Source organism: Plectropomus leopardus, chromosome 21 (assembly GCF_008729295.1).
Source record: "Plectropomus leopardus isolate mb chromosome 21, YSFRI_Pleo_2.0, whole genome shotgun sequence".
In the NCBI taxonomy this organism is placed as follows: Eukaryota; Metazoa; Chordata; class Actinopteri; order Perciformes; family Serranidae; genus Plectropomus; species Plectropomus leopardus.
In genome coordinates, this window is record NC_056483.1 from 1677712 (window position 1) to 1691931 (window position 14220).

Here is a 14220-nt window from a genome sequence, read left to right on the forward strand (position 1 = left end):
TAATGACTCGAAATTAATTACTTTATATTAAATTATGGAAATTATTTCTGTTCTAGGTCACATTATCCCTCTAATACCTGAAATTGGCTTGATTTCTTTCAAACACACAGGAAGGCAACAAACAGCTTAAAAAGAATTGGCCAAAAAAATAGCAAGAAATTGGTAAAAAGTTACAAGAAAACAACCACACAAAAAGAAAACTAAAAAGAAAAAAAACTCTCAAGAAAGTGATAAAGAAATATATTTTTTTCCTGTAACATAACTTTTAATGTCTAATTAAGAAAATTATTTTGGTTACTAATATCTTGCAGTTTGCGTGACATTTTGCCTAGTTGCTCATTATAGTTTTTCAATTATTTTTAAAATAAATCAAACCAATTTTCCTCAGATTTCAGAGGTGTAAATGCAAGAGAAAGGCATCTGAATGCAGTACAAGATTTATGTTGCTTCAGTAGTGTCAGAATATTTTGCACCTATTTTATGCACCTTTTATGTATTATATATTATATATAGAGTAAACACTGTAGGACAGTTTGACGATCACTGTAAAATCTATTTGTCTAAGTGGCTTGTGAGGCTGACCGCTGAGACTCAATCCCTTCGTGGGCAATAAATTATACTTACATAATCTAAATAATTGTTATGCAGAGTAGTCTTCTGTTCACTGTGGTGCAAGGTGATCTCATATAAGAGAAAGCTGTTTGACTATAAATCTGAGGCCAGTGTGACCCATCCCTGCACGTAGACATTAAAGTGCATATGAAGGGTATTGACGTGCATGTGCTTGAAAGGTTGAGTTGGTCTTTGTTAGTTTCTTTTTCAGTGTATGGGTTCATGTGTTTGCCCCAAAGGTCAAACTGACCAGTTTCCATTTATCCACAGCATGAGTGCAGATGTCTGAGTTCGTGTTTATTTGTGCGGATTTCTTTAACAAAGCTTGATTTCCTGCCGGTGAGTCAAGCGGTATGTAGCTGAGTACAACAGAGAAAAAAAAAACAGGGCTAATTTACTCATGCAGCAGCATGTGGAGCGGGCATGTTAGAGCCGGGAAAGAAAAACAATGTTCTTCAATGTCCGGTCATGGTCTCCTTTTCAAATCGAAATGTGTCAATGTGACGTACGCTATTTAAGTGTGAGTTCACAGACAAGCAGGCTTTAGAGAAAGCCTGAAAGTATGATTCAGTGTTAGGGCTGACGTGAGGAAGAAAATAGAGTTGAATTGCTTTTTCTTGTAAATTAATTGTAACAGTTTTCAGAGAAAAAGATATAATATTTGGAGAAAAAAAAGTTAGTGTATGTTTATGATAAAAATTACAAAGGCATATTAGGACCATCTCTAGTAAAAAAAAAAAAAAAAGTCGGAAATTTGGGAGAAAACAAAACAGAAATTCGGAAGTCAGAAGATTATGTTTTTTGTCAAGTAACAACATCGCTTCAGTGTGTAAGGTGGATCAACCTCATCACACCACAGATATGGCTGCGGTGCCACTTTATTTTACAGTTCACTACTAAAAGGTTAAAGCCAAAATTGTATCAAATTAGTGTGTGTTCCTCAAGTGAAACACCAAAATCAAACAAAAACAATCAATAGTAAAATACATTTATTTATATATTGTGTCTTTATTGAACCTTCATTCTAGTACACGCATATCTGTGCCTGAATTTGCCTTTTTTATCTAGTAATGTTACTTACTGTTAACTGGAGATCTAGAAATGGTGACCTGCTGTTACACCCATACAGCTCATATATATGAGTTTATATGTATATATGAAGTTTTTAAAAGGTTTTGTTAGTGACTTTAATCTCAAAGAATTTCATGGCTTCTTCTTTCTGAATATATGACTTTATAATCTCAGAGAACATTTGAATTTTTGTTGTAAATGTGCACGTTTTTCCCCCTACATTTACCATCTCAGAGGATTTCACAAGGTTATTCTCTGAAATTTATGATTGAGTTTTTATCACAAATGTATGAACTTTCATTCCTAAATTGACCATTTTAATCTCAGAGTTTAACAGAGTTTTTAAGCTCTAAATTGTATGACTTTATCTCTAAAAAGATATCCTTTATTTTTCTAAATCTGCATATTACCCCTCTCCCTTGGCTTTATATTTATTTTTTTTTTTTACTTGCAAGCCCCCAGTACACCATTGTAGAAAACAGATGCTTTGAGAACCAATTTCAGGATACTAATGTGGATATGCTGCACATATTCATACGATATGAATAAGTCAACCCAGGAATATTAAAGTATCCAGGTGTAAAAGATACCATACATTCTGTCCCCTTTAAAAGTCCAAAGTAAATCATTGCAAAAGATAAGGGGAAAAATGAAAACCATCTGTGTGTCTCAGCACAAATAAAAAGCAACTAAGATATTTGAAAGCAGGTAAAACCTTCAGACTGTCACTCTAATGTGCTCTTTTTTTTTTTTTTTTTTAGTTAAGACTCCTGGGTTCTGTTCAAAGAAATAGTTTCTGGTATTATCTCCCCCAGCAGCCACAGCATTGAAGCCTCCCCAGAGAAGTAAAGAAGAAAAGCAAAAACTTTTCTTTACTTCGGATTCACTTTCAGAGCACATAACTTTACTGGGAGCCTTTTTTATAAAGTTTGCTCATCATCTATTAAACATCAGATCCCTGGAAATGCTCATAGCACCATTATCCAGTAAAACATGCAGTTTTAATTAACCCTCTTGAGCACTAGTTTTGTGTCTCAGCATCAGCTGGGTGAGATTTTGTTGTTGTTCTCCAAATTATTTTTTTAATCCCTGGACAAAATCGCAGTTTGGGTCAGAACAGTTCAAGCCAGTCTCTGATTGTGTCTCTTTCTGTGGTGCTGAAACAGCCAGACCCATTTCATTTCAATTTAGATGTTTTCTGAATGGTGCTGAATCAGTCAAACACTCACTTACCGTGTCTCTGTCCATGGTGCTGCAACATTCAAGGCCATTCAAATTCAGTTTCGACGAGGCTTTATTGGCATGATCATATTAAAACACAGTATTGCCATAGCACATTGTGCAAGGTGGTTTTAAAAGGAAAAAAGTAGTGTTTAAAATGCAAACAATCACACTCCATGAATCACTTGATTTTCATTGTGTATTAGAAATGGTTGGGAAGCCATATGCCATTCTTTTGGGGGCCAAATTTGGCCTGGGGGCCGTAATTTGAGTATCACTGCTGTACACAGTGTCTTCCTCAGTTTCTGATCTTTCACAGTGCTCACAGTTTGCTGTTGTGCACTGTCTGTTTAGATACAAACAGCATCTGCGCTATGATTTTTAGTGGTGAAAGTCTCATAGTCGATGTAGTTTCCCTTTTCTTTATCTATAGTTATGTTAGGTAAGATTGTGCAAGGGCTGTCTTGAGACCTTGTGCTGATGGAGAAAATGAGTCTTTGGATCAGCTGACTGCGTTGCCTTCTCACTGTGTTCTCCTCTTGAAAATAGAGAGCTTTGTAATTCATTAATTATGTCTCTCCATGTCTTTCCTGAAATAGACCCATTCAGTTTCTGTGTCTCTCTCCGTGGTCTTAAAACAAACTCACCCACTTTCTGAATCTTTCCCCATGGTGCTGAAACATTCAAGTCCATTATCCTTTTGTGTCTCTCTCCCTGGTGCTGTAATAATCCAAGTCATTTGCTGACTGTGTTTCTCTGAATGGTGCTAAATCAATCAAACTCCCCTACTGTTTCTCTCTCTGTGTGTTGCTTATACAATCAAACTCACTTATTGTGTCTCTCTCCATGGTACTGAAATAATCAAAGCCATATTCTTACTATGTTCTCTCTCCATGGTGCCAAATCAATGAAACTGACTTACTTACTATGTTTCTCTCCATGGTTCTGAAAAATCAAGCCCATTTTCTTACTATATGTCTCTCTCTCCATGGTACTGAAACAATCAAATGCACCCACTTACTGGGTCTCTCTCAATGGTACTGAAACAATCAAAGCCATTTTCTGACTGTTCTCTCTCCGTGGTGCTGAAACAATCAAATCCATTTTCTCAGTGCTTCTCTCACCATGGTGCTGAAATAATCACGCTCATCCTCTTACTGAGTGTCTCTTCATGGTGCTAAAACAATCAATTGCACCCTCTTACTGTGTCTCTCTCCATGATGCTGAAACAGTCAAGCTCACCTACTGTGTCTCTTTCCATGGTACTGAAACAACGGACGTAATAAACTTCCTCTTTCTCTCTCTCCATAGTGCTAAATCAATCAAATTGAGTCACTCACTGTGTTTCTGTCCATGGTGCTGAAACACTGATGTCCCTTCTCTTACTGTGTCTCTCTCCATGGTGCTGAAACACTGATGTCCCTTCTCTTACTGTGTCTCTCTCCATGGTGCTGAAACACTGAAGGGCCTTCTCTTACTGTGTCTCTCTCCATGGTGCTGAAACACTGAAGGGCCTACACTTACTGTGTATCTCTGCTGAAACTACTGAAACAGTCCAGTCCAATCCAGGTAAATTAGTTGAAATCTATAACTACTACTACCACTACTAGCACAAGTTTTCATTTTACCACTACTGTACCTCCGTGATGACAGTAAACACAGTTTTTTCTTGCAAAAATGTCATGCATTAATATTTAAAAAGCTCACGCATGTGGAGCTCAGGAGGACACCATTAATATGTCCCTGGCACTGGTGACTCAACTTATAATGGCTGTTTCTTTTAAAACTTCTAAATGTGTTGGTACAAGCAACATCACTTGTGCACTTATGGTTTGTGAGTAAAGCCCACATTTTCTTTTCACTGTTTTGTCTCTAAAGCCCAATTTCCAGATTGTACACTCTTTGAGGACATTGTGTGGGTGATAATGGTAATATCACCTAAAATAATCAATATTTATTTCTCTTTTCACAGACTTTTGAAAGGTCACCCATGCTGTTATGCTGTTACATTTAACTGGTCAGGTTTTTTCATTTTTGTGATAAAAAGTCTGAACTTGCCTTCGGGATTTAGAAGTCATTTTTCTACTCTTTTTAAATCACTGAGCACCCTTGCACCTTGCACATTCATTATCGACCTCCTCACCTCTGCTCTTTCTGTCGGGTCTGCACACCAGCTGTTGTTTTCTAGACTGAGGCTTGAGAAAAAAGGTAGAAGGGCAATTGCCGTAAGGGCCGAATAACTTTCCTTTTGGAATCAGACAAGCTACTTTAGTTTCCTCGTTTTGCTTTTTTTTTTTTTTTTTTTTACCATTTTTATACATGCACTTTTGATTTTAATTTATTTTTTTTGTTTAATGCTTGTATTCCCCATTTTTTAAGTGTTGTAAAAAAACATCTGCTTAAGTCGGCTTTGTATCTAGATGCAAATTTACTTACACAGGTTTTAGATATATTTCCTGATTTCAGGACAATGGCACTAGCATTTGTAAAATTTTAAGTACATATTACTACACATTTATAAAATAATTCAATAATAATTATTGACAGCTTTAGTTTAGCCCTTTGAAACTTGGATTGACATCACTTTTCTTGTGCTGCACTCAGACACCTTCACAACTATTAAAACCTTCAAAATCTGAGCAACTGGGGGAAAAAAAAGGCAATGAGCAACCTCGCAAGAAAAGTAAATTGCAGAACATTTGTAGATTTGGAAACTACTTACGAGAAGCTATGGAAAATGTCCAAAGAATTCTATTTATATTACAATATTTACATTTATTTGACAGAATTATTATTATTTTTTCAGCATATTTCAGCACGTTTGTTTGGCTTTGTTGTTTGGTATGTATTTTTGTATTACTTTTTTGATTGTTTTTTCTCAAATTTTTATGGAATTTTCTTGTACTTTTTACAAATGATTTGTCAATTTTTGGATCATGCTTGTTGTCTTTTACCTATGTTTCTGACATCAAGCTAATTTGCTCAGGTCTGAAAGGGTTAAATAGTTAGAGGCTTTGGGAAAATTAGGTTTCTAAATCAGTGTTATTGTTTGAATGTCACATTAAAACCCTTCTATAAACTAATTTCCTTTACAAGGAATACAATATGGTGGCTATATGTAATTATGTTTCTAAACCTGGTTGTGGATGTCTTTCAAATTAATTTAAGTTGATTGACATTTCATGATATTACTCATTAGTTGTGTGATTTGATCATTTAATGTTTTTGTTTTCGTAATTAAAAAACGGACATGCTGAATCGTAGTGCATCTCACCCAAAGAGTGGCTGCACACACTGAGAAAAACCTCCTCAAAGTTCAAAGCTCGTGGCCCCCTGCAAGTTTTCGGTGCAATACAGAAAGTATACGGTCTTATTGACTATTAGAAAATTCAAAGATTTGAACGTTACAAAAGGCACCATGGTAACTGTCAGTGCTTTGTACAGTGAAAATAGAAATGACGTCCACCATTCCATCAATAATATCAGCATGCTATAGTTCTTTCCCTTTTATGTCTGCCTTTTTTATGCCTTTTAGGTTTTTTTATAAAGCTTCCACAAAGCAACTTGCCATTAGTGCATACCAGTGAGCTACATGGTGCGTAAAAAGCAGCACAGGGTAGAATATGTGGTCATAAAAGACAGCACTGCACATCAGAACTGACTGATATTTTTTACTGTAGATCTGCTGCATTTAAGGTTCGACGATGGTAGTACACTCACTCTGATGACATTTTGAAGGAGAAAGTTATTTCAGATATAAGGATATGGTTTCTGTATCTACTTGCTTTACACGTTTACCATGGTAACAGCTTTCAAAAGGGAGCAGAAACAACCTTGACTGTGGTTTCCTTTCATTCTCATATCAGAGTTTCTATCACTGCTGCTGATCGTCTCAGTTTCTGAAGTTTGCAGTTCTCAAACAAACACATAACTTGAGTTTTTTATAAATCAAATCACATATCTTAAATCTTAGTCAGTCCTGAAAAACTGTCATGGAAAATGCAATCACAAGAGAAGAGTCCTTCCTACTCACTATCTCTCATAACAGGCACATTACTGTAGAGTCATTTTAATGGCTAATGGATGTTTACTTCTTTGTTTTTTGTGGTTTTGGTTATGCAATCACTTTTAATGCATTGAATACAAGTTTCAGTACCTAGGTCATGCTTTCTGACCTGTTTTGGGTTTGTTAAAGACTGTAAATGTGCAGCTGTTATTTTATTTTGTTTAGTATAATGTTGTAACTGATCGGGGTTAAAATGAAAGTGAGTTAATATTCACCACCTCATCACTCGTGTAAGATATTATTTACACTAAATAAATTGTTTTTACAGATTTAATGGTGTGGTGCTAGCCAAAAAAGGGATTGTTCAGATAGCTCAGCCAAAGCATTATTCAACTTTGGCCTTACCTTCCTTTTTTTATTGTATTGTTGTTACTTTTTTTTGGTCTAGGTGACTAATAGCAACAACCATTATTGAAATTGGTCCAGTATCCCTAGATATTTTCCCTAGTTTTAAAAATATAAATTTTTTTGTTTTTAGTGTAAAAGTTGCATAGCAGATTAAAAGAAGGCGTTCCAGTAGTTGCTAATGGTATTACTAATTTATGTCACAAGGTGAGGAGGACTATTGTGACTATGCATCTTTGTCTATTTTTTGTTTTTGAGCAAAGAACCTGGAGAATTACACAATGAATGTTGTGTAAAGAAGAATTCAGATACTGGTTAAAATATACATGAAAATGCATGAATAATTTTAAGATTGTTATCTTGACTTTATGTCCTGGAGTTTTATTGTTAACCATGTGTGCTCAGCAAGGAAATTTTAATGTGCACAGAGGTTTTACCATGCTGTTGTAGTTTTACTGAGGTGGTACGGGCTTATCAGACTATGTGGGAGGCAAAGAAGACAATGTTAGTTTTCAGCCTTCACCTGAAGTCCTTGCTCTGATGTCTTGAGACTTTTTTCTGAGTGGTGTGTTGAGCCCACAAGTGTTTGGGTGGAGGCGGCTCCTGAATGGCAGTAGCAGAAAGTGTTTGCTGCAGTGTTAGAGCCGAATTGTCAAACCAGCAGCTTCCAGCTTAAATAGATCCGTTGCTGTGAACTGAATGTGTGTTGAATATATGTTGTGTGAATGCAGAAATACAACTGCAGTTGTCTGCCTTAAACCGTTTCGAAGGTCGTCTCCATTTCTGTGAAGCTGTGGCATACTGTAGTTTCTCTGGTCGCTGGGTTAATTGTCCCAAACCCCACCTCAGTAAGAGCATCGCTCACGGACAGTGTAATTAACCCTTTGAAACCAGAGCAAATTGGCTTAGTTTCTTTCAAAACATTGGAAGAAGGAAATTAGCACTGAAAGAAGAAATGATCCAAAAAATGTGCAAGAAATTAGCCACAGTTTATATTATTACCCTGAAGACTTCAGACCTGGTTGAATTGGCAGCACCTTTGGTTACTGTCAGTGACAAAAAGTGTGAGGTTTTTTTTTTATGTATAACTTTATATATAATTATGATCATTTTAATTATAGATTTTCCAGGCTTTTTTCCCTTTTACAGTTACTAACCTGAAAAAAAAAATGTTTAAAAAATTATTGCAAAAGAATGTAATAATTTTGTAACATAATTTTAGATATGTAATGATAATAATAATAATAATAATATTAAATAAAAATACCTTTCATTTTATTTTTAAATATTAGGTAATGTGAAATCACTTTTAATATGTAATTATGATAGATTTCCCTAGCTTTTAAACAAATTCCTGTACAGTAACAAGGAAATGACCTGGGAAAAAAATGGAAAAATATATATATTTTATATGTAATTTTGGTCATTATAGCTATAGTTTTCACTAGCTTTTTTCCCTACATATTTTTCTTAGCTTTTTAAGAATACTTTCCTAAATCTACTAATTACTTGCAAATTGTAGAACATTTCTCACCAAGTTGCTCTTTGCCTTTTCTCCCATGTTTTTGAAAGAAATCTCACCGTTTTGCTTAAGGTTCAAAGGTTTAAATACTTATGAAATACATCTGAAAGTTTGGGTTTCTAAGGGTTAAAATATTGCAGGTTTCTGCGTTGCACTGCAGGACATCTTTGTCTCAGTTCTCAGAGAAATGCTTCAGCATCGTGATACTGCGAGCTCCTTGTTAGTCGTACAAATGTTGGTTGCATAACCACCTCAGACAATGATGGATGTCGTTTCTCACCTTGGCGAGAAAAAAACACTTGAGGCATTCCACTCTATTGTCTCCGTGCTTTATGGTTTGGCCTTTATCTGTGTTTCTGCCTTTGTGTTAAAAGTCTACATGACTTGACTTTGAATCGACTTTATTGAGACAAAAATGCAATCGTGGTCCTTTTGACCATTCTGAAGGTGATTCGTGTACCTGAAAATACAAAATCAGTCTCTTTGTGTCTAGAGTATCACTAAAGTTCTAGTATATATATGTAATCAATGATTTTCATGGTGGAAAGAACAGAAGCACTGAAACCAACGGGGGAGAAAAAAGAAATCAGTAGCAACTGCAAAGTGGCACAGATACACCACCGCACACATATGTGTCAGCATAGGCCACATTCATCTTTTGAGACAACATACAACATACAACTCAATCTGACTTAGGTTAAACGAGAACTGGTGCAACAGGCTGCAGATGCTTCATTGCATAAATCTGATTGTAAAAGTTAAGATAAACACCCAATAGGAGTCCTTAATTTTTAATTAAATGTCTAAGAGCTCTGAGAAATCTCACAAACATCTCCTGTAACATATTCCACATTCATTTGTGAGTAGATTAGTAACAGAGGTGTGTGTGTGTGTGTGTATCTTTATTTGAGGGACGTGGTTGTACAGGAGATTTAAAAAAAAAAAAAAAAAAAAAAAAAAAAATTCTAGTCTAATTATGATGAGCTGATAATTATTTCAAATACTTTATAGTCATTCCAGGAATGTGGCTTTTGTGGAAATAATTGCTAAATAAGGACGTAGGTGATAATTAAATGCTTGTAAAGGCATTTACTTGCTGTGCTAATAATTACTTCATAATTAGGGAACACACAAAAAGACACTTACCGCACTGTGACAGCAAGCGCTACTCTGATGCCCAAATATTAATCCATGTCTTGTTAGTGTACTTTAATGCAATATCCTCATAAGGCTGGCTGTCCTTTCACTGAAGGTTATCGGCATCATCTCCGTCATCCGCTTTTTCTCTTGAGACCGCAACACGTGTTACAGCATGCTGAATAGGGCTGAGTATTGACTGAAATAATAATTTAAAACAGAACAATCTTTGATATTGTCAAAGTTGTGCCACAACAAAGAGGAAAAGGTTTTTTTTTTGACAATAAAATCACATTTCTCAGTCGGCAGCTTTAATTAATTGAGCCTGACATCATCTTTTATTCATTTTCTTCCAGATTCATTGTTGTTATGTGAGCTCTGAAAATTGCTTTGTTTCTTTGCTTTTTCAGCCCGCTATCTCTTTGTACTCCACTTTATACCCGTAAATGTCAGAGCAGAAGGAAAGCATTATTCTTAATTTGTCCCTTTTCCAGAAATAGGTAATGAATTGTGCCCACAGAGGTGAAGTAAATGCCCTTTATTTCTCAGTGCAGTTTCATTTAAGTAAACAGAGATGTTATTTTAGTTCACCAGTTCAAAAGAGCAGACCTTGAAACAAGACAGATACACGTACTAAAAAAAACCTCGTAATAACTCAACTTTTGCATTGTGATATAGTGTATGCTCTGACTTATGCAATCGACTGAAGGACATGTTCAGCATTGCTGTGAACACACCGTGCACTGCATGTAAGCATCAGTGTTTGCATAACTTCACTGTGTTGGTTTAGTCTCACTGCTCTCACAGTGTAGTTTCAAGCAGCAGGCAGCCATTTTTGGGGGGAAAAAAGTTCTAAAAACAAATTATACGCCGCCTGCTCAGCATCCAAACGTTTTAATTAATAATCAGCTGCAACACGTTCTCAGAGGAGGTCACATATTGCCACTTTGTTGGTGGACTTCATGTTACGCTCAAGGTATCCTTCTGCATTTGCTGTCGATGTTCTGGGATGTCGCAACCAACGTGGGCATGTCAACAAAAGCACATAATGAAATTACGCCACAAAAGCATGTGGTTATGTTTAGGCAGCAAAAGCACATGGTGCCCAACACTGGGGCATCAACAAACTCATGGTTTAGGTAAAAAAGCCACATGGTTAGGTGTAGAACAAAATAACCCAAAAAAACAAAACATTCAGACGGGACGCAAACACCGGACTGTGCAGACTTGCCAGGTTCTGTTGCTGCTCCCCTTTAGTTCAACCACGGCCAAAAGCCATTTCTCTACTTTTACGGGCTTTTATTACACAAACATGTAGTCACACATGTTGTCAATCACGCCGTGAGAACCAAAAATCACAAGATAAGATGATCAATGCAAAACATCTCTCAGGACATTTCATAGCTAATGTCACCACTTCATTAGCAATGAATAATAAACTCAATTTAGAAAGAAAAAGAAATCCGTACCGTAATCCGTAAACTGGTCATGTGAAGCCATGTATCATGCAGGACAAGAAAGGTGGCTTTTGGGGTGGAGATCTTTTTTTTAGAAGCCTAAAATACTTTTTGTTGCTGCCACCATCTGCAGCATTACATTTCTTAGCCTCTATGTCAGTACTTCTGTCTGCTTCTCCAAACTGTGGATGAGCAGCCTGAAGTCTACTGTGTGTAATACACTGACTATAGATGAGTACCTTATAAAATCCAAACTATCCCTTTAATCATGTTTAAATAACTTGAAAGTGCTTAAATAACTTGATGTGATGTTACTTTAATGGTACTCCACTATATTTCAGAGTTAAATATTTGAGTTTTTACTCAGCTTCATTTATCTAAAACCTAAAGTTAAACATTTCAGCTCCCCCAGTCAGTACATCTTTATGTAAAAATATATATCAAATAAAAATGTGTCGTGTGAAATTGTTCATAGTGATACAGAAAAAGTTCACCAACAGTGCCTTTTAGCCTCTTTTATCTTATAGTTTTGGTTTGTTTCCAGGGACAATAGGCAGATTTTTTTTTGTCAAACAAGCCAAAAAAAATTGGATTTTTATTTTAATTAGCATTAATTATTACAGAGATACAAACGTTTTTAGAATAATAAAAATCTTGATAAAGACTTCACTGCACCTGTGCCCTAACCTTGATGTGACATCATTTTTTTAAATTTCATATATCCATTTGGTCCACTCATTTTTAAAATCTGCTCATTTATACGTCGTGTCAGACTTTGCTCCTCCTCCCACCTTATCAGCGAGCGGATAGGACAGAAACTACAGGGGTGTGTGTGTGTGTGTGTGTGTGTGTGTGTGTGTGTGTGTGTGTGTGTGTGTGTGTGTGTGTCGGGTATAATAGCAGAGAGAGAGACCGAGCGGGAAGACCACAGTGGCTTTCTAAGTGATGATCTGGCTGCACTCACACAGCGAGCCGGTACGCTCTGATCTCTCTGCCTCTCATGTTCCCGCTCACTGTTTATCAGTCGCACACATGCTCCTTCCTGCACGCACCTTTCCGCTTCAACTCCTTCCTCTTCATCTTTCTCACATCTTTTTTAGGGAGCGTTTATTTAAACTTCTCAGTGAGTGGAGAGATTAGAGCAAAGCGCTGGGATTGTTTCTGGCTGAGAGTAACAGCAGCAGACGTTTGAAGATAATTGGTAATCCTGAAGGGTGAAAAAGGAAAAAAACATTTTTTTCTTCATTCCACTTCAGTTTTACTGCGGTTGTCCTCCAGTATAACTGAGGAGCACACATGTTGAGTTTTTAACTAAACAAATGGACCACTAACAACGGAAAAAGAAGAAACCCAAGAAGACTGGGGATTTAAAAGGAGGCATAATGAACACCACAGAGCACCATGGATTGATCCAAGGCTACCACAACAGGAGCCAAACTGCAGGCATTTTGCCGCTCAACAAAGACTTATCAGCCGAGGAGAAGGACTCTTCGGCGGGATGCTACGAACAGCTGCTGATTTCCACAGAGGTTTTCCTCACTCTGGGCATCCTCAGCCTGCTGGAGAACATCCTGGTTGTTGCTGCGATAGTCAAAAACAAAAATCTCCACTCGCCCATGTACTTTTTCATCTGTAGCCTTGCTGTTGCTGACATGCTCGTCAGTGCCTCCAACGCCTCAGAGACTATCGTCATAGCGCTCATCAACGGAGGCAACCTGACCATCCCCGTCACTCTGATCAAAAGCATGGACAATGTGTTTGACTCTATGATCTGTAGCTCTCTGTTAGCATCCATCTGGAGCTTGCTCGCCATCGCTGTCGACCGCTACATCACCATCTTCTACGCCCTGCGATACCACAACATCGTCACCCTGCGGAGAGCGATGCTGGTCATCAGCAGCATCTGGACGTGCTGCACGGTGTCCGGCATCCTCTTCATCATCTACTCGGAGAGCACCACCGTGCTCATCTGCCTCATCACCATGTTCTTCACCATGCTCGTGCTCATGGCGTCGCTGTACGTGCACATGTTCCTGCTGGCGCGCTTGCACATGAAGCGAATTGCGGCGCTGCCGGGCAATGCGCCCATCCACCAGCGGGCCAACATGAAGGGCGCCATCACCCTCACCATCCTCCTTGGGGTGTTCGTGGTTTGCTGGGCGCCCTTCTTTCTCCACCTCATCCTCATGATCACCTGCCCCAGAAACCCCTACTGCACCTGCTTCATGTCCCACTTCAACATGTACCTCATCCTCATCATGTGCAACTCCGTCATTGACCCCATCATCTATGCCTTTCGCAGTCAGGAGATGAGGAAAACCTTCAAAGAGATTTTCTGCTGCTCACACCCTCTCCTGTGTGTGTGAGCTGCCTGTCGAGTGTCAGCAGAGCGCTGCCTCCGCTGGCTTCAATCAGCAATTTGAATGAAACTTGACTGATGAGGACTTTGAGATTTTGAGCTGTAATCACTGATGTGGCTCTGTTGTGCCCTGTGCTCAGGCAGTCGGCTGTAAATGATTGATAAGTAGGGCGCCCGCCTTTGGTTTCGTGAGTCAGGTTGCTGAAGAGGTAGGTTTACAAACCCCTTGTAAAATAGAGTATCACTCAGTAGACAAACGCTTTTTTTGTTTTGCAGTGAGCGCCGTTCTAAAGTGCAATTTGAAGTAAATGCTACCAGCATGTACAGTATATTACAAATACACATGCTTAAACTGTGGTTCATTTACAAATCTCTCTCTCAGTCTGAAATCTTCCTCTCACTGTGAAAGCAAATCAAAAACACTATGACG

The 14220-nt window shown here is 37.7% G+C and overlaps 2 protein-coding genes across 2 annotated transcripts in view; one reads left to right on the top strand and one right to left on the bottom strand.

The window, feature by feature from the left end:
- Positions 1 to 14220, bottom strand: part of LOC121960680 (cadherin-20-like) — a 656497-nt gene that overhangs the window by 217324 nt on the left and 424953 nt on the right. The gene's annotated exons all lie outside the window — the stretch shown is intronic.
- On the top strand, positions 12585 to 13797 carry mc4r (melanocortin 4 receptor). Its single transcript, XM_042510490.1, has one exon. The coding sequence runs from the start codon at positions 12814 to 12816 to the stop codon at positions 13795 to 13797; it is 984 nt and encodes a 327-aa protein (XP_042366424.1). The 5' UTR covers positions 12585 to 12813.

Excerpts from the sequence above, each read along its gene's own strand:
- mc4r (XM_042510490.1), top strand. The coding sequence starts at position 12,814 with ATGAACACCACAGAGCACCATGGATTGATCCAAGGCTACCACAACAGG.